Source organism: Haliaeetus leucocephalus, unplaced genomic scaffold (genome assembly GCF_000737465.1).
Source record: "Haliaeetus leucocephalus isolate CR32 unplaced genomic scaffold, Haliaeetus_leucocephalus-4.0 Scaffold135, whole genome shotgun sequence".
NCBI classification, from domain to species: domain Eukaryota; kingdom Metazoa; phylum Chordata; class Aves; order Accipitriformes; family Accipitridae; genus Haliaeetus; species Haliaeetus leucocephalus.
Window position 1 is genome coordinate 2,426,637 of NW_010972571.1, and position 20,752 is coordinate 2,447,388.

Consider the following 20,752-nt stretch of genomic DNA (forward strand, 5'->3'; position numbering starts at 1 on the left):
AAACAAAAGTAATGGTACAGCCAGGATTTATTATCTGCACATTATAGACTAAGAGGTAAAAACCATTGCTTGAATCCTAAAATCCTAACTGAAAAACTATAAAGTAGGTAACATAATTAATCTCCATTTCTGATAATGATTCTAAGAAATTTTTTACTTCCTCCTGATTTATGGGACATTCTCAACATGCGACACAGAACTCCAGGATTCCGAAATACATTTGTATCTGAGGCTCTGCTGGTGGTAGGCAAGGACTAAATGCACTTCCCAAATCCCACCCTTCTAAAGGAGCACCCAGTCTACAACAGCAATCTCCTTTCAATAGCTGTTGTAAGAACAAGATCATCCCCACAATTTCCCAGTATTAAGTCATCTACCTTTTGAAATTATTTTTTCTTCAAACTCTTTAACAGCCATTTTGTTTTTCCAGTTCAGAAAGTTTGCAAACTCCAGATAATTAATCAGACCATCTTTATCCAAATCACAATAGTCAAATAAGGAATCCAGGAGTTCACCATCTAGATTCACATTAAGCTGAAAACAGGACTTTCGTAGGTCATCCTTGTCTATCATTCCATCACCATTCTATTATAAATAAAATAAAACAGTTGTTATAACAGCCATTATAAAAAGGCTCCACCAAAAAGAACACATACACATACACGGTTATATATATGTATCTCTCTATACCTCACCAGGCACACCATTTCAGAAGATTAACACTGCTGAGTATAAAAAGAAACCCCGAGTAATTTAAAAATTAAAAATCTGCATATTAAAGTGTCAATAAATAATTTTCAACTTAAATAATACATTGATTTGAGAGTGAAAGAGCGTGACAGGGTATTGTGACAAGATAACAATCTAATCATAAATGTTGAGGCAAAGCCCAGACTTCTTTTGAAAGTCAGGCATCAATCATTCTGTACACATTACAATTAATGTTATATATGAAATATCAATTATAATTTTTTTTTCCAGAGAGAAAAAAAGGAAAGATCTGAAATTCTGATGCTTGGTGACTCAGTCAAAAAGTACAGCTTGGAAGAAAATATGAACATAATCCCTTCAACCATTTTTCTTTTAAGAAGAAATACCAAATTTTGCAGAGCAAAAAATGGTAAGATTATTCCTGCTCACATATCCCTTGCCTGCTGTTAACTTGGATATTCCAAATACTGTTGTGAAAGGCTCCAAATAGTGTTGTGTTTAATGCCATAGCATATCACAGTAGATCAAACATCCAATAACTATGAAGTTACCTTCTCTTTACAATCTTCATCTATATTTGCTTTGCTATGCTTATGTTTCTTCATGTCTGTGTCTCCATAGCACAGGAGTGCTAATGTCACACATTCCTTTACATTTATACTTTTTCAAAGCACTAACCTTATCATAATGCCTGAATGCTTCTACTAACACGTCAAAATTCTCATAGTTAGCTTTCTTCAAACTTTGCCGAACTGCAGTCAAGACAGCTCTCTCTCTGCCTTTGCCACGGAGGAATTCACATGGAACCCGACAGTGAAGAAGATCACCAACTCATATAAAAATAAACACTTCCTCAATTAGTTGCACATATACAGAAAACAGACTTTTTTTTTTAAATGGCTTACAGTCTTAAGGAAAAGGAGAATTTCAGTTTCAAGATGCTGATTTTCAGCACTGCTGAACATCTGATACAGCCAATGCATTACAAGATCAAATGGTCCCTATGATGATTTCTCTACTTACATGCAGTTAATATCAATAATTTTGAAACATCTTAATATGGCTTCACAAATCTACCCACTGCTTCCAAAAGCTTCTGACAGCAGTAAGAGTTACTCGATGTCCAGATAGTTGAGAACAAAAGAACATATATTATTAATCTATCACTTCCAGTCTGTCATATTTCAGGATACTTACAAGACCCAATGAGAAAGTCAATGTAATATTTCAGATAATTATATACCATTGATTTCTAGGATGACAATGTACTATTTTTGTGTTACTCTTCCCATTTTCTAGGTTTATTAATATTTTTGAACAGTTTGGCACACTGAGCTACAGTCTTCCAAGTCCCCAAGACTCCAAGGTCACTATTTCTAGAGTGCAATAAGTTCATTCTGACTCCAGTAACAAATAGAAGTAGCTCACCTAATCCCCTTCTAACAGCAATGTACATGCATTACTTTCTACTTATTAATAATGAATTTTTTTGTTCAATTCCTTCTGCTGTTCCTTATAGGACAAGCATACCTCCACATTTGAAATATTTAATTTCATTACACTACATAGTAAAGCATGTATAAAAGCTTATGCAGAATTTGAACAAGCCTTCTCTGGTCTTGATTAATTAAATAACTTTGAGCCACTTACATTTTTTGCTGCCTAACTATTCACTGTATTCCCTAGTTATTAACATAATGTTAAAACACTATCAATCCCAACATTTGACTGTTTGAGTTGATTAGCTTTCAAAATTTTGTCATAAAGAAAATTAAGCATTTTTTATTTTCATTGTTTTCTGTCTTCCTGCTACCTTCAAAAACTTATCGTTCTTATTTATTGCTTGTTATTTTTACTCTTTTTGTAGAAGTGCTGGAAAAATCATTGGAGGAAAAACACATAATTGATTTAAATAGCCATTTTAACTTTGTCACTTAGATGTCAATATGAGTTTTCTGCCATTTCCATCTTGTTTACATTTAGATACAGAGGCTTTAAAAATCAACAAAAACCAAAACAATATGATCAACAAAAAAACCTAAAGTTTCTTTATTTCTGGCATTCATTTTTTTCCCACTAGCAACTTCAATTCTTCTCAAATATCCCCTCCAAAAATTTACTGTCACCATTAAATTTCTGTACCTTGCCTCTAAGATTTTAGGAGAATTATATGCTATACAACCAACAGTAACTACTTCAGCATAGTTTTATCAACAAGGTAAGATTTTATTCTGCCCCTGAACTTACCATATTCATCTGGACGGAGTAACATTCCAAATGTATGGCCTGGGGGAACATTCATTGTTTCTGCTATACTGTCAATAAGCATATTTCTTTGTTAATTGTCAAAGTTTATTAATACCAAAAATAAACCCCATGCTATTATTAAAAAAGCGCTCATCTGTTATATAATGAGGGATGATACACATAGTTCACCTGAAATTTGTTTATCAGTACTTTGCTTCAAGTTGCCATTCCAGAAAAGCATCCCTTTATATACGTGTTTAGAACATTTGCTGTTAGTAATATAACACAACCAAATGTAAACATTAACTTTTTGAACATTTACACTCATTAAAAGGAAAAACATTCTATGCTAAAGTATTTTTTTTTCTAAGACAATGACAGAAATGAGTGAGAAAAGCCCGTATAACATACTAGTCAAGTAATAGGAATGTTTAGGACAAACCAGATCTCCAACTGAAATGATGTCTCCAAATAAACTACTTTTGGCTAAAGTGGAAAAATTGAATCACACCTCTGCTTTTTCACATGCAATTTTGTGTCTACCAAAACCAGCAACCAATCTGGAAAACTGGGCCCAGTTTTATTTCCCAGAAAATTAAGATGCTGTTGGTAACATTAAAGAACTGGCTTTTTACTTCTTAATTTGAAAAAGATGTAATGTTCATTTTACCTCTATGTTACATTATTAAACTGTTACATGAATCAGAAATCTCCATCAAAATTGAAAACAGGATGAGTGCTTTGTTCTAAAATACAAAGCAAACAAACAAAAAAACCACACACAGAGATGGAAGCACTATAATCTAAAAATTACTACGAGTATTTTTCTTTTATTATTTTCATATTACACATAGGATGTGGATGGTGTAAAATTCACTACATAAAGTTAGGTTAGTTTGCACCTGTCCTGTAATATTAGTGCTGGGTTTGAGCTTGCACTGCAACCCATATTCCCTGACCATACTGCCTCATGTTGCTTACGCTCCAGGTCTACTTCACAGTAAGCTAGGGCACAGTGAAGAGGAGAGGAGAAACTGGCTTACATTTGTGTTCACTCCTTACAGGTACCATGGGCATAATTCTCCATAGTCACTTAAGTCTGTGATCCTGAACTTAAAATTAAATTTTGCTACCAAAGTCAGTAATGTTTGTGAGTCTTCAGACACAATTTTGAAGAAATCTAGAGCATCTGCAAAGACAGTCTTTGTATACATTCAGGAACCCTAGATTTTAGCACAGCTGTATCCTGATAACACTGTACCTTAGGGCTACTGTAGCCCTTCATAAGCACTGTTTTGTAAAATTAAAAAGTTGTTCCAGATCACCTGAGGTTTATGAAGCAATGAAATTATTTGACTGAGATTGATACATGCTGCTAGATAACAACACAATTTAGTTCCATGTCCTTTTCCAAAGAAGTAATAAAGTGAGAATACAGGCGATGAAACAAAGATGACCAAAAATAGTGTCAGAGTAAGAAAAATGGTCACATCCCCAAATAATAGGTGAGACATTTCAGTTCTTTCAAACCTTCCTAACCACAAAAGACGGGGGGGGGGGGGAATGTTACAGTGTGCTTGTAATTTCCTTGATGCAAATCGATCAATTCAGATATAGATCATTTAAAGAGTAAGACTTAACTTTACCACATAGACACAATACAGCCCTCATTAGTAACTCGTGTACTTATCAGCCTAATTAGGGCAAGTAGAAAGTCCCTTCTTGTAACTGAGTGCTGCAGTGGAAGCATTGAGTGCACAGTTATAATATTTACCTAAGACAGAAAAGATATTGGAGACTTGGTAAATGTGAGTGCATCTTGTTCTTGGAAGGTATCTTTGCTTACTTACGGATCAAGAACTTTTCCAAGCTGAGGTTGAAATTTTTCCTTGAAATCCTCACTTCGTTTTGATACAATTTTTGCTGCTCTCTTCCTACAAATTATGAAAATAACTCACACATATTTGTTTAACAATATTCAACACTTTTTCAATATTATTACAAAATATTATATGTTAGAAGGAAAGAGCAACTCCTCTGCAAGACAAACACAAATTTAGTAATTGAAAAATCTTGCTATTTAAAATCAAAGGTGTCTTTACGTAATGCTTAAAGACATGCCAAGTGCTGTTATACTACGGTAGAACTGTTTTGGGTAAACTATTCTGAAAATTACTCCCTGCATTTTCTATTCACTTCAATATAGCTAAGGATGGGATTGCAAGATGTAAAATTGTCTTCAAATATGAAGACTTACTCTTCTTGAGAACTCACACCATTAATTAACTAGTTAACTCACTGCAACTTACAATTGCAGATCATAGAGCCAATTTAAGGATTTGGATACACTTCGCCCATCTTTAAAGTGAGGGGTTTCTATTCCATAAACAAAAGACTTGCTGAAGTTTGGCGAGTCATACTTCCTATTTATTGCTTCCCCTGTGGAAAAAGTAAGGATTTCAACCTGTATAAAACACCTCAGGAAGAAAAATGTACTCAGTATCTTCATTCTTAAGACAAAACAATGAAGAAACAAAAGCAAATAACTTATTAACAATTCTGTTCAATTAAAGATAACTGTTTTGCATTCCCCATGTTTATTAAGTAGTTAGGAATAATCTCATTGTCAAAAGTGAAGACAAAAGGCAAAATGAAAAACAAAAACTGCTTCAGTAGTAAAATACTTGGATGTCCTTTTATGCTTGACTAAAGACTAGCCCAACAGAATTAATGAAAAAATACCAGATCACCTAAGTAGTGAGGGTCATTCAAACAAATCACTTTATAATGTCTGTACCTGAGCAGAGTTTTGTACCATTTAATTTACTATTTGTTAAAAAAAATGCTAAAAGGAAAAAAATGTTTTTGAGGTGCTGTACTTTCAGATATATTCTTGCTATGTTGACTTCAGTGGAAATTTTGCCACTGACTTCACTGTAAACAAGATATTACCCTACTTTTTCAAGAATCTATTAATCCAGTCTTGCCTATAAAATGAGGTTTCACATACAAGAATATCTCATAAGTACTCTATGTAAGTGAGCTGCAAGCATGTTTCTTGTCACAGAAAAAAAAGTCATTCCTTTTCTTCAAGCTCTTTTCAATCATCTTTTGAAAATAATGGCAATTAGAACTTTCAAAAAATATTATTCACTGCATGCTTTCCAATAAGGGCTCCCTCTGGCTGTATGGCAGCATGGAATTTTTATGTTATTGTTCAAAACTGGGGCACATAGTTGATTTTTTTTTTTTTTTTTGCTATCTGTCTGTTTTTGGCTTGGCCTCTCCTTGAATCTGTGGACAGAAGTTACAAAGGAGACAGAAACAGATAATGAATAATTCCATTAAAACACCTAAGAAAGGTGAGGAAATAAAATTACAAGTTTGGCCAATTTGTACTAGTAGTACTTGTAATAGAATTTCTCAGTGAGAGAACACAGTGCTGTAATTTCACTTCTACGTAACTATCTCCATATAAAATTTACATTATTACAACTGAAATATCTGTACTGCAGTTTCTTATATGTTTGGCCTGCACCTACAAAACTGTCAGTTCTAGCGCAATAGGCAATTTTATTATAATACTAATCTTATAGAGCAGCAATATAAGTCTCTCAGCCTAAGTCAAAATGATGGAACTGGGAAAAATATAAGTGGCTGCAAAAGTAATACATGTATTGCATTTCAGAGTGCTATTTGCATATCAGTCACTCTGTTCCTGTGCAGACCTATGAGATAAAGGGTAACCATCCCCGAGCAGACCACTTCACACAAGTACAGCCCCCAGAGGCTAAAGCAGTGGAGGCACAGCCCACTGGAAGGGCAGAGACAGAGGCTGCAGGACAGACACAGGCAGGATGCTGTAGGCTGAGGAACCTGCATTCGAGAGAGCCACTCAGCAGCCTGAAATTCCTTATAACCAGAGCTTGATGCTGAGCTCCCCCATCAGAAAGTCTAGCTGCCCTGAAATTCTGTTTGGATTCTGATAAAAAAGAGGAACCAGAGGTGAAACTGCTGGAATGGGCTGGGTTCACAGTCTGTGGCTTTAAGCCTGAGATTGTTCTCAGTAGCACAGACAATGTCAAACTCAACAAGCAACCAGGGCATCTATGAGTTTCTAGTTTCCTGGAAATACTTTGCTTTTCAAATAGCACCCAAAAGAAATCAGGCTTCCAACTCCTTCATTAAGTTCTTACACTAATACACGCACCATGAAATGATCTACCGTTCTAAAAACAGGTCATGCCCTCTCAGTTGCATATAAGTATTTTTTTCACATCATTACTTTTAAAAAGAATTTGTATTATATTAATATAGTATTAAAAAGTAATAGTTTTTATATCTCAAAAAATAGTATACAATATGTGTTGAAGACACAAAGAGGAACAATTACCTTTATTTATATTAGAACTTTTTATGCAGATTAGTATCAGTCTTTGAACTTACCCACATAATAATCACTGTGTGACATAATGTACAGATCATGTCCTTCTCTGGCTTCTTTATCCACTTCCTCAAAAGTTTTTGGTGGATTTATAAGCTCTCCAGCTGATATATCTAGAAAGTAAGGAATAAATATATGGTTGGGGGAGGTAGTGGCAACGGGTGTTTTGTTTGGTTGGTTCTTAATTTTAAACAATATCTTCTTAGAAAAGATGCTAATACTGTGGAAGAATGATACTTCTTACCACATTTCTAGTCAATCTACAGGAATCTTACGGCAAAATGACACGGGACTAGGGAAAAAAAAATTCACAGAACTGAGATGAACATAACTGTTGCAAAAGAGTTATATGGTCAACACATGCATGATTTGCTCCAATCTATGGAGGAAAGATTCACAGGTCACGGTAGTATCTTTTATTAGACCTATTAGAATAGTTGGGAAAAAGAAGGTAAGTTGTCAGCTACCTAAACAGTTCTCTGGGGAAATCTTCAAAGACAGATCTGGAACAGAGCCAAAAGCCCTACTAGTTACCAAATGTCCTCAGTTGCTTGTTTCTTCATCATAACTTGAAAAATACTAGTACATTTTTATGCCTTTCAATAACTGCTATAATAATAACTTTTCTATTAAGCTGGAATTGTTGGAAGCATAGAGTATGTGCTAGACACTAAATTGCAGATTACCTTGTATTTAGAAGAAATATGATTTAATGCTAAATTTTCCTACCTTGGATGACTTTTGTTCCAAATGTAGTATTAATTATATCCAAGCCCTTAGGTAACATAGAAGACTGATCATGTGATCTGCCCAAGGATGCTTGACGATTACTAAAGTAGATTGCTTCTTTTTTGTCTTGTATTTTTTGTTGAAAACTAGTTTTAGGAAGTGGATTTATCAATGAAGCTGCCTAAAGACATCACAAACAACGCAAGAGGCAGGAAAACCACCAAAATTTATTAATTCACACATCACTATGGCTACCCCCTCACACACACACACACAAACAAAAGTTTGATCATAAGTGTTCTAATGAGATCTTATATGATTACACTGACATAATTTTATCTACCAAGTTGCAAAAACTGTATTTTGAGAGACCACTAATAATCAATGCTATGCTAAACCTCCAGCTAAATAAAATACATATTGTGAAATAAAATACATACTGTGAGACAGAACTTTGTATTTTTATGCGAGTTTTTCCACTTGTTAATTTATAAAATTTCAGACTGTAGCCTTTCTGTTCTTACTGTATAGTAGAAACTGTAGTCAAATTATAATATGACCAAAAAACTTAAGTGTGAAAATTATTATAGTTATAACGTCTTTGGCACGAAGTCTCCTGGTGCTTATGATTAAAAGACATCTACTGACTAGCAGTTAAGACTATCTGTTCTCTAAACAGCTACTCCCAATTCTGCTGATGCAGAATTTAAAGATAATGTTTCAAGATATACACTAATATTGCACCCTAAACCAACATACCAAAAGAAATTACTTCAGCAGGGTTTTCAAAGCTTAGCACTAGGTTGGACGAATTTTTTTTCTCAGTGTACACACTGTGCTTGGGTCAATAGAAGTTACTTGTAAAATTAGGTCAACTTCAAGGGAAAAAAAAATCTCAAAAAGAAAGTTTCAAAAATGTCAAAACAGGGTATTTTGATATTCACAAATAATTTGATTTTTCAGGCTACCCATCAAAGTAATGGGGACTCTAGAGAGGGTTTATTATTAGACTCTTATCAAATGTTATATAAAAAAATACTGAAAAAAGCAGTAGCAAATACAATTGATCCAAACCCATGCTTAGCGAACTCCATAAGATTCCAACTCTTCCTCAAGTTAATTTTTAATTAATAATGCAAAGTGAAACAGTCTTCAACAGACAGTACAGGCTAAACAAATCAATCCATTCAATGTAAAACTTTGTAGGAGGGACACCTAAAACCTGATTTCTTTTTCATGTTGGATAAGCCTATGCCCTGGTTTCGGCTGGGATAGAGTTAATTGTCTTCCTAGTAGGTGATAAGGTGCTATGTTTTGGGTTCAGTATGCAAAGAATGTTGATAACACTGATGTTTTCAGTTGTTGCTAAGTAGTGTTTAGTCTAAAGTCAAGGATTTTTCAGCTTCTCATGCCCAGCCAGTGAGAAAGCTGGAGGGGCACAAGAAGTTGGGAGGGGACACAGCCAGGGCAGCTGACCCAAACTGGTCAAAGGGGTATTCCATACCAGGTGATGTCACATCTAGTGTATAAAGTGGGGGGAAGGGGGGGGGGGCGATAACCGCTCAAGGACTAGCTAGGTGTCAATTGGCGGGTGGTGAGCAACTGCACTGAGCATCATTTGTACATTCCAATCCTATTATTACTACTGTTGTCATTTTATTAGTGTTATCATTATTATTATTAGTTTCTTCTTTTCTGTTCTATTAAACCGTTCTTATCTCAACCCACGAGTTTTACTTCTTTTCCCGATTTTCTCCCCCATCCCACTGGGTGGAGGGGGAGTGAGTGAGCAGCTCCGTGGTGCTTAGTTGCTGGCTGGGGTTAAACTGTGACAGCCTAACAGATGTCCTGCTCAACATCCTCTAATATCAGGACTTATATGTTCCAACCTGAAGACTTATTTTTGAGACCTGAACTCCTCTTTGCCTCAACTTCTTAATTTGTAAAACTGAAAATGATTAATTTACAAGCCCAGCTGATGAAATGCATCATAAAAGTGTATTTTACTAACACAACTGTTATTTTTAGAGAATGTAACAATAATTATGTGATAAAATCACCAATGATCAGTTGTTTGATTACAGATTACAAAAATAATTTCTGAAGAATACACACAAAATAGTCTGACATATCCAAACCATCACTTTTTAGCTAACAAAACCTGTTTCAACCCAGAGATAAGGAAGAATACATAATAATTACACTGAACTAAGCACGTTCTCAGATAGCAGTTCTCTTGCTAAGAGCTCAGCAGGCTTTACCTCTGTAATCAGTAAAGAAAGCAGCAAAATTTGTGGGTAGGAGACTGTTCATTAACTTAAATGTTGAAATGAAATGAGTAATTCAACAGTCATTGCAAAAGTTTAGTCACCGATAAGATAAAAGTCACTGGATTTCAAATGTTTTCCTATTTCAACCATGCTAATTAAATCCTGTGAATTGACCTCAGAATTCAGATAATCCACAACAGCGGTGAAATGCTGCAGTGTAAATAACCCAGCTATGTACCTTCATCCCTGGCTATGAAGAAATCAGCTGCTCTTATTAAGGACATTCTTAAGCAGTCCATTCTTAAACAAAAGTAAACAAGTCACATTCTTACACTGAGTGAAGAACGTGACTGTATGCCATGTGTCAAATGAGCTGCAATATCAGGATCATCTGCTCTGCCGTAGAATATTCTTTCAACACCAGGAGCTGGATTTGTTGTATTTCGAAACTTTCGCACACTAGTTGGAGTAATGGGCTATATATAAAGCAAAGCAAAAACAATTTTACACCAGATATTTGCAAAATATTAAGGGAAAGAAAATGTACTGCAGCCTTTTCAGTGTGATTCCACAGAGATAAGAACAAAATATGAGGATGTTTTAGGTCTGTAACACATGTGTATGCTCCTGCAGATGCTGATATTCTGAACATAAGGTCAACACAGCCCAGCCTAATTTTGTTAAACCAGCAGGAGAAGTAATGAGAGAGTTGCTAAGTTTCAACTGTCTGGTTCCATCTTGAAGATGGATAACAGCTTCTTCACATACAGTTCATGAAATGTAGATGTTACATTTCTCAACTTCAAAAACTTTTAACCTGATTCACAACAATTCCACCACCAATGAAGCAACTTCAGAAATTATTTTAACCACAGTTTTGGTTATTTTTAATTACCCATTTAAAGGGAGAGTTGCTATTTAAGGGATCCGTTTGTGTCTCAGTATCCTCTGACTCTTCAGGGGCATGGGGAAGGGCCAGTGGAAAGCACAATTCTGAGGGGCATCCTTGATAAAGAAAAAGGATCTCCATCAGAAGTAATAGTAATTCCCAATAATAATCACTATAATTGTATTACCAGAGAAAAACTGTCTAAAACAATTCTACTTAGTCCTATCTAAGCAAACATGGTGAATTTTGTAAAACATGCATGGTGAAAAAGAACTACCAGAAGCGTTTTACAATCCTACCAGCAATTCTCTCTGATCCCAAGTAACAGAAACTAACATCGGAAAAAACCCAGTAGTTTCTAAAGAAAAGGGATGCAGAATAAGAGACCAAGATTTCACTGATTTTCTTTTTTTTTTTTTTAGGGCTTGTCTCAAAGCACAATCACTAATGGGAAATCATTACAAAGTTTCACAAGGAGCATCTGAAAAACCAACTCACCCTCGGTAAAACCTCAGTGAGGCAACTCGCAGCCGTATCGCCAGTGGGATGCAACTTTCCAGCCTACACAATACAATCAAAAAGTAAGGCATAACCAAACCCATTGTACTCATAAGCACAATAAGCCAAACTGGGATCTGCCACCCTGCACAAGATGTTGTCTTATTGTCCTCGTTCTGATAAAAGGGGGGAAAAAAGGAGGACCGAAGCGAAATGCGCCTGCCTGCCCCACACGTTGCCCCTCCTCCAGCCTCTTCCCCCAGCCCACGGCCAGACCCCGGCCCCAGAAACGCGCAGAACGCGGGCGGCTCCGCGGCCACGGTGGGACCCCTTCGGGGAAGGCACTCACGGCCGACAGCTCAGGAAACTTGTCAGTGAACTTCCCCTCATAGACGGGCCGCAGCATCCCCGCCATGGCGGCACGGGGCCGCGGCGGCCGTTTACCCCACCGGCCTGGTAACGGCGGCGGGCGCGGCCCCCTGGAGGCAGCGACGGGAGCGCTCGTGGGGGGCGGGCGGCGCGGCCGCCCCCACCCCCCGCCCGCCATCTCCCTCGCACCCAGCACCCGCCGTCCTCCCCCCTCACGCCCTGCCCGCCATCTCCCTCGCACCCCCTGGAGAAAGGCAGGAAACAAAATGCGCTCAGGCTATTTCATGTCCATCATGATCTGAGAAAATAATTAAGGTCCAACTGCAGAGGTCGTGTGTTTCCTAGACCAATTACTAAAGTTCTTCAAAATCCACCAGCTTTCAGACAGGTGGGTTGAGTTTTCTTTGGGTTGAAAGAAAGCCTTACATGGTCAAAAGTCTGATCAAACTTTAAATCTTTAATTATTCTAATAAAAAATACAGGCCCTTTCACAACTGTTGTCACATGTATAAACATATTAATAAAATATTTTGTACTGAGACTGTTCCTCTAGAGAAAACTGCAACTCCCATCTACAAAACGGCACAGAGGTGGCTGAGAGAAGCCTGTCAGCACTACCCATAGATCAGGACACGTGAACACTCTTACTGTTTGTCTTAAATGAATCAACACATCCTATATCTAAACCACTGTATTTCCCTTTTAGAAACAGAGGCAGATTATTTCAGGAAAGCAGCGTGGGTAAGACTGAACAAGTTTCACCACTGTTTAAAAGCCCCTCAGCTCTTACAAAGACTTTTACTTTCAGGTGACATTTAGTGAACTCTCCCCGTCTTCCCAGCAAAACACCTGATTTAATCACACTCTGCTCCATTCTCTATAGACCTATGACGGCAAAACCAATTTTAGATAAACATACAGACCTCAACTGTAATTAATTAACAAACATTACCAGCTGTTGCCATTTTATTCTCAGCTCTAACATTTGTTTGATAAGGATTTGAAATGAAGGAAGGTAAATTAAAATTGAATTCTCAGGACCCTTTCCCACAAATGCAAGATGAGAGGCTCGGGCAGCCAGGCAGTAGGGGTGCATAACTACCTGCTCCGGCTGTCCTACACATCGACAGTACATGTAAGTACTATGATCAGCTAGCTTCTAGCATGTGTGAAAATAGCCTAATCTTCTTCAGGTAACATATATTATCGTCAGCTATTATCTAGCTGTGGCAGTGCTCGTGCCCTTTTTCAAACGTAGGTGTGTTTTTCTGCTGTAGACATGGCTGTACCACACCACTAATATAGAACATCCATGACCACTTGGGAATTAAAGAAGCTCTTGTAAATTCTTAACATGTTCAGTTCATTTCATATTTCAATCATATTTGTTGTTACTGAAAGTTTAGAGTGCTCCCGCCAAATAAAGCAATAATTGTTGGTAGTTCAATACATAAAATAAAATGATTGGTTACGTCTTGTGATCCATTCATCTGTCAGGTGCAATTTCTACCTAGAAAAGGCTAAACTATGATTTGAACAAAACAGCAGGTGTTAGAAATCAGAGATGAATTTGATCTGATTGAGAGGAGTAACTGGGTAAGGATAAAGCTGTCAGAACAAGAAGGAACTATTTATACAGAGGAAGAGCAAAGTATAGTATCGCAAAAATTATATGGTAATAGTAGGGCACAGGAAACTGGGACTTGAATTTTCATTCTTGTGTTTGTAATATTTCCAGCTGGCTACCTGTGCTCAAGGTATTACCATTTATGTACATTCTGTTTTCTCTTATTTTTACATTGTTTTTTTCCCCAGTAGGTGGCCACACTTGCTAATTTAAAGAATCCACTCAGCCCCGATGGAGTGGGTTGTGTCAAAGGTAGAAAAATAGGACCTGGCCATGTAAAAAGAATGCCTATTGCAGAAACAAGTAGAGCAGAAGTCCTCAGCCTTCTCTGTTTTGCACCTCTGTTTTCTTCAGCAGAAATGCAGGTCCTTATAAATCAATTTGAAACCTACTAACGATAGACATGCTTCTCTTAGCTATCTTGCACACATCTCTTGGAAGCAGATCCTAAACCCCCTCAGACCAAAAACCTGCTCTTAGAAATGCTCTCATTTGCTAGCCTCTTTGCGGAAGAGGGAGATGCCTCTTTGGCTGCTTTCCAGAAGAGATGCATCCAGGTGCCAGAGAAAGCAGGAAAACATTTTTATCTGCAGGAGCTGCTTCTATTATAAATTACTGTGGATACTGTAGAAAACTAGCTAGTAACAAGGTAGAGAAAAATACATCTCTTTCACCTCCTATACAGAAAAAACTCTACTATTAAGATGTAAAAAAATGCATCCATATTTTCACCTCCTATCAGAAAAAAGCCACATTCTTAAAAATGTGAATCTTGAAGTCACAGAAATGAAACTCAAATAGTAGTGGATGTATTTGGAAAGATTTTTGCTTCATATACATTGCATTAAAAGTAGATAGGATTCAGTCTGGTAAAAGCCAGGCTAAGTGTATTCTCAGCATATTATGGCTGGATATACAATATGAGAAAGGGTAGTTGTCCTGGTTTCAGCTGGGATAGAGTTAATTTTCTTTCTGGTAGCTGGTATAGTGTTATCTCTTGAGTTCAGAATGAGAAGAATGTGGATAACACACTGATGTTTTCAGTTGTTGCTAAGTACTGTTTAGACTAAGTCCAAGATTTTTCAGCTTCTCATGCCCAGCCAGCAAGAAGGCTGGAGAGGCACAAGAAGTTGGCACAGGACACAGCCAGGACAGCTGACCCAAACTGGCCAAAGGGGTATTCCATACCATGTGATGTCATGCCCAGTATATAAACTAGGGGGAGTTGGGCGAGGAAGGATTGCTGCTCAGGAACTGACTAGGCATCGGTCGGTGGGTGGTGAGCAATTGCATTGTGCATCACTTGTTCTGTATATTCCAATTCTTTTATTATTATTGTCATTTTAATATTGTTGTTACTATCATTATTTTCTTCCTTTCTGTTCTATTAAACCATTCTTATCTCAACCCACAAGTTTTACTTTTTTTTTCCTCGATTTCTCTCCCCCATCCCACTGAGAGGGGGGGAGTGAGTGAGCAGCTGCGTGGTGTTTAGTTACCAGCTGGGCTTAAACCATGACAGTAGTAAAAAGCTAGAGTTTCTTACCTCTATTTTCTAGGTGTTTTCCTAAGTTCATGGTGGAGATACAAAATATGAACTCAAAGTTCCATGTAGATGTCTCCAACAAAAGAGCTGCCCCTTCTCCCTATAACTCTGCTCATTCTAGGAATCAGTGTCATATTCATTCTCAGATTGAAAGTTAGTTGGTGTGCAGGAAGAATATTTCTAGGGTAGGAAGGATCTGTAAATTTTAAAGATAAGCTGATGAATTAACAAAAAAAATTGAACTCTATTTTAGAAAAAAAGGTCAAAACTTTCTTGAATTCAGCATGAATTTGTCATCTCCTATGTTAAAAAATCAGATGTCTAGAGAAATCCATTTGAGAAAAAGTTGAACAAAACATTCCATTCTACAGCAGTACTTTTTTACTTAACAGTACTTGTCATTTGAAAGTTACCACTATTTGCTGACATCCAATTCCCACAATATAGTGCCTTTTTCTGTCTTGTTCAGGCTAAAACAGAGGAATGGAAACTGACTAAACCCCTGCATTTTTAAGCACAAAGACGCCATGTTCTGCAACACAGTTCTCATTCTGACTACGGTGGTGGCATAGATGGCAGTCAAAGCACTAAGTTTGTATATTCCTTAAGGTCTCTGAAGGCCAGAGAACCTGATGTAAAATGCTGCAAATTTTGTGAAACTGTTGAAGGACGTTAGCTATGCTGATACACTTTGCTGTTGTTACTGCCTGGCTACTTTCATGGTTTTATTCAACTCATTCACGGATGGAAAATGACTGCTTTCTATGTGCTGCACATATTCTATATGCTAGGATATGACCCAACCAATGGATGTACAGAGAAAATATACACAAGCAGAGATAGAAGAAAGACAGAAAAAAGGATATTATAGCAGATGGACACATAAAAACAGATCTGGGAAGTTCAAACAGAATAAAGAGATTCTGCACATCCTCTAAAGACAACTTTCATTTATTATTCTATATCTGGAGTCAGATTTAAACACAAAAAGACTGAAGAGGCCATATTATTAACTCTGCAGAGAAATGCTAGAATACATAGAAATCCATCTGGTGAAATCATGATCCACTAACACAAATTTTTTTTGTTAATGTCATCCAACATAATTTCACTTTTGGTATTTGATGTACGACCCAAAATGACATAAAATATGAAAACATGATCACTGACAGGGCTATCTGGGTGATTTCAGAGCTTTTCTTAAAACAGCTATTTGTCCAGACTACAACAGAAGAAACTCATCTTCACCACTAACATTCAGAGAGACCTGTCAAGCCCAAAATACAATAACTGGAACTCAGTCATTTGATTACTGCTGCACACTCTCCTGCCTCTATTTTGCACATTCACAGTGGATCTTTGCTGTCTCCTAACCTCGTATGTCAGCATCAACCAGCTATGAACAGTTTGGGAGTTTCGCAAAGCAAGAGAGACATACTATAGCTCTGTGCTGCAGCCACGGGGTTATTTAGCCAGTAGGAACCTCATGACCATAACACACACTTTCTAGTCACACACCAGCATTGTAGCTCTGCTGTTGTAGTATCCGAGTCTCAGCGTGCATCCATCACACAATCCAAAACATGGACTGCCTATACCCTTGTCAGACAAAAAGCATGTGAGATTTGCATTCTAGCAAAACTGCATTGCTAGCAGTTTCAGCAAAATGGCCTACTGCAACATATCTTAAGTCTGCTCAAAGGATTTTGAAGAGAAAAATTCTCTAATCTCTCATGTGAAAGTAATACATTCTTATCACTTTTGCCCCCTTTTTATTAGTGCAACTATATCACATGAATATAATTCCTGCATCAAAAATCCCATTCAGCCTTGAATTTCAGATACATTTGCTAATCTGAAAGATTACTCTGATTTTAGAAAGTATTTATTTATTTATTTATTTATTTTAGAAGTATAGAATATCTGATCCCTACATATGGAATGTTACGGTTCTTCTGAACTTTGCTGCATTGTGTTTTGTATTTTCTCTCCTTCTTGTGTAAACTGAGCGTGTGGTTTCATGTTACACCTAACCAAATTTCACTGCCAAACAGGTCGGTCATTCTTGGGTCTTTGTCTTCTCTAAACTCATACTGCTTTACTTTCATCTGCAACAGATCTAGTCAGTCTGCAGCCACAGATGAGCTGGCTCAGTCAGCTGAGCCACTGCAAACCCATGTCTTTTAGTGAATAATTTTTGCGTGACATCAGTGGTTGATCCAACTCACCCTGCAGCTGTAGGGTATCACAACCTACTCAAGAGGTGTAAGCTTGCAGTTGGAAACAGAAATGGACTAGGATCATACCTTCCATCAGTGGCTCTTTATTTGAGTAGATCAAGTGAAACATGAAATGCCAAGTATGACATGAGCATTTAATCTCTAAATTGAATTTAAGTTCAAGTCATTCTAAAGCTTCACAGTGTAGTATTTTCTTTTTTATATTTTTTATCAAAAACTGTCCATGTATGTACTGGGTCTGGCTAGGATGGAGTTAATTTTCTTCATAGCAGCCTGTATGGTGATGTCGTTTGGATTTGTGACTAAAACAGTGTTGATAATGCAGCAATACTTCAGCTACTGCTGAACAGTGCTTGCACAGGGTCAAAGCTTTCTCATTTTCCTCACTTTGTCATTCTCCCCACCCAGAGGGTATGCTGGGAGTGGGCAAGAAACTTGGGAGGGGAACACAGCCAGGACAGCTGAGCCAAATTGATAAAAGGGATATCCCATATCACATAGCATCATACTCAGCAATAAAAATTGGAGGTAGAGGAAGAATGAGCTGGCTTCCAAGACAGCTGCTGCTTGGAGACTGGTTGGACATTGGTCTGTTTGTGGGAGGTAGTGAGTGATTTCCTTCATATTGCCTTTACCCCCTCCTCTTTCCTTCATCTATTAAACTGTCTTTATCTTGACCCACAAGTTTTCTTGCTTTTTTAATTCCTATTCTATTCTCTGTCCCATGGCAGGGAGGTGAGTGAGTGAGAAAGCGAGCAGCTGCCAGGTTGGTTGGATGCTGGCTGGTGCTTAGATGTATGCTCATCATGTATATAGTAAAACACCTGTTTATCAGGATTCTGATGTTTTGCTCAGCAAATCCTGCAGTCCAGCTGAACATACTGAAAACAGTCAGAGGGTTATAGCAAATAAGCAGCGCATTAGGGCAGGATTACCTGATTTAAGGGGCAACTCCTACAAATATTCTCAAAAGAAATTTTTACTGTAAGCTTCAGCAAACTCACAGCTCGGAAAACTTGCATACTTTCAAACACATTTCTCTGGAGCTAGTCTGGCATTCTACATCACTGGTAGACTGAAGTCTTTTTCACTTTTTTAAAGTTATATATTAGCCTTACAAAAAAGCATTTATGTATGTGATTAACTTTTATTTAGTAAAGCAGAACGGTGAGACCAATCTGCTAACAAGGGAAAAGTACATGGAAAAGAAGAACTGAAGAAGTTGAAAAGAAAAAGAACAGTTGAGTTTTATTCCATTCACTTCAGTAATTTTTAAAGTATTGATATGTCCATACTAGGGAAGGAGAAAAAAAAAACAAAAAAAGGAAAACACAAAAGGAGACAAGTATGAAATTTGTTGATTTCCCTCTCATTCTACAAGGCCATCAGCTACAGTATTTTACAGGTAGTGAGTATTTCTAAAGCAGCACTAAAGAGTGGAGACTATAAAAAAAAAAAAAAGAAAAGGGCTGTGACATGATTGATTATACCTTTCTTTCTGTTCTTGGCATATTCCTAAAGTAGCAGCAACAGGCAAAGATAAACCTGCACTGGCAAGAGGACTGACTGGACAACTAACACTAAAGTCATATATTTTATGAATGAATACCATAATGGAGCTTCCGCTCTGGTATAACACTGGCCATTGGCTTTCCCTACCTTAGTTTTTGCTTCAGTTAAATACATGTGGTTGAACTAAAGCATGTTTTGAGAAGGCAGCAACACTGAATCTTGATTCAGTATTTCCAGTGATGGAGTATCTAAACAATCTCCATTAAATTGTACCAATGATTAAACACCATTATTGATAAACTTATTAAATGTCTTACCAGTTCTGTTATTTCCTTCAAATGCCAACTATTAGACCTTGTTAAATCTGCTAGATTGAAGACAGACAAAACATCACTGTTTTGTTTTCTATACAGCCCTCTTACACTCTGTGACCAAGTGATCCTTACCCTGCTCTTACAAGGTCAGCAGATGATCGCACCTTCCAGCATGAGGCAAGTTTTCTAGTCTCTTTGCCATTCTTAAAGGCCATCCCTGAATTATCTTCAAATTTTTCAGCATTCTTCCTCAGTTATTTACATAAAACCAGACACAGAGGATCACTAAGTCTTCATAAAATACACCCATAATACAGAGAATGCATGATGTTTGTCCAACAATCTCTAGAGCAAGGTGTTACTTAGTATTTGCATGTATTAAGTCAGATTGTTTGTAACCACCTACTAAGCCTTCAAGACTTGTTCTGTGTTAGCAACCTGTTCTCTTAAGTTTTAGCATTCTCCCAATAATGAGCCTGTCTCTAAGGCTTTTTCAGTGGTCGTTCAATTTCAAAAAAAGGCTAGGCAAATTCCCAACTGTAATTCAGATTTTCCTGCGTAGTTCCTTCTTACAACTCATTTGACTAATGGCTTTGGAATCCAGTTCTTTTAAAGGATTAAACCAGGCCTTTTCTGTGTGGCACCCAGCTCCCATCCCGGGCACCTCCGTGGCCTCCTCAGGCTGCGCTGCACCCGCAGTCCCCAGAGGACAGGCACGGGAGATGCTCGGTGGCTCCCAGAGACCCTTCTCCTCGGCGTCGAGGAGAAGGGGGAGGTACGGGACACCCTGCGGGTCAAACGGACGAAGCTCCCACCCCGCTGACCGGCCACCTCTGCAGAGACTGCTCTCTCCTCGGGACCTGCCCGGCTACAAAACACAGGCAGCGAACCTGGCGGGGGGAACACATCCATCCCTCCATCCATCCATCCCTCCCTCCCTCCGGGCCCGCCTCGCGCCTGTGCTCCGCCGGGTGCCGCGGTCCGGCCGGGACGCCCAGCCCGCCTCGCGCCTCTCCCAGAGGCCTCCGCGCGGGCTGGCACGTGGCGATTGTTGCGGGGGGGAGGGGGGGGAGAAGGTATGGAAGGGTTTCTAGGGCCCCCGTGTTGCCATGGGAACGGCAGCGCTCCCCCCCCCCGGGGGGGGGCGGGAAGGGGAAACAAAAGGAGGAGGAGGAGGAGGTGGGGGAAGAAAGGGAGTCACGTGACGCGCGGGCGAACCGGAAGCGCATGCCGCGTGAGGACCGTGACGTGGCGGCGGCGGAAGTACGTGCGTCCGTCCGTGTGTGTGTGTTTTGGTCGGGGCAGAGGCGGCGGCGGAAGTCGGCGGCGGGCTGGGTGAGGCACGGCCGCGCCCCC

General features: G+C 38.4%; 1 protein-coding gene across 1 annotated transcript in view; it reads right to left on the bottom strand.

The window, feature by feature from the left end:
* EFHB (EF-hand domain family, member B) overlaps nucleotides 1–12,203 on the bottom strand; it is a 44,175-nt gene extending 31,972 nt beyond the window's left edge. The window contains exons 1-10 of the mRNA XM_010585911.1: nucleotides 12,012–12,203; nucleotides 11,789–11,851; nucleotides 10,734–10,877; nucleotides 8,132–8,312; nucleotides 7,405–7,515; nucleotides 5,268–5,397; nucleotides 4,809–4,892; nucleotides 2,959–3,026; nucleotides 1,390–1,541; nucleotides 378–585 (exon numbers count right to left, since the gene is read on the bottom strand). Of these exons, the coding sequence (XP_010584213.1) occupies nucleotides 378–585; nucleotides 1,390–1,541; nucleotides 2,959–3,026; nucleotides 4,809–4,892; nucleotides 5,268–5,397; nucleotides 7,405–7,515; nucleotides 8,132–8,312; nucleotides 10,734–10,877; nucleotides 11,789–11,851; nucleotides 12,012–12,203 (1,333 nt within the window). The remainder of the gene's footprint in view (nucleotides 1–377; nucleotides 586–1,389; nucleotides 1,542–2,958; nucleotides 3,027–4,808; nucleotides 4,893–5,267; nucleotides 5,398–7,404; nucleotides 7,516–8,131; nucleotides 8,313–10,733; nucleotides 10,878–11,788; nucleotides 11,852–12,011) is intronic.
* Nucleotides 12,204–20,752: the final 8,549 nt, after the last annotated feature.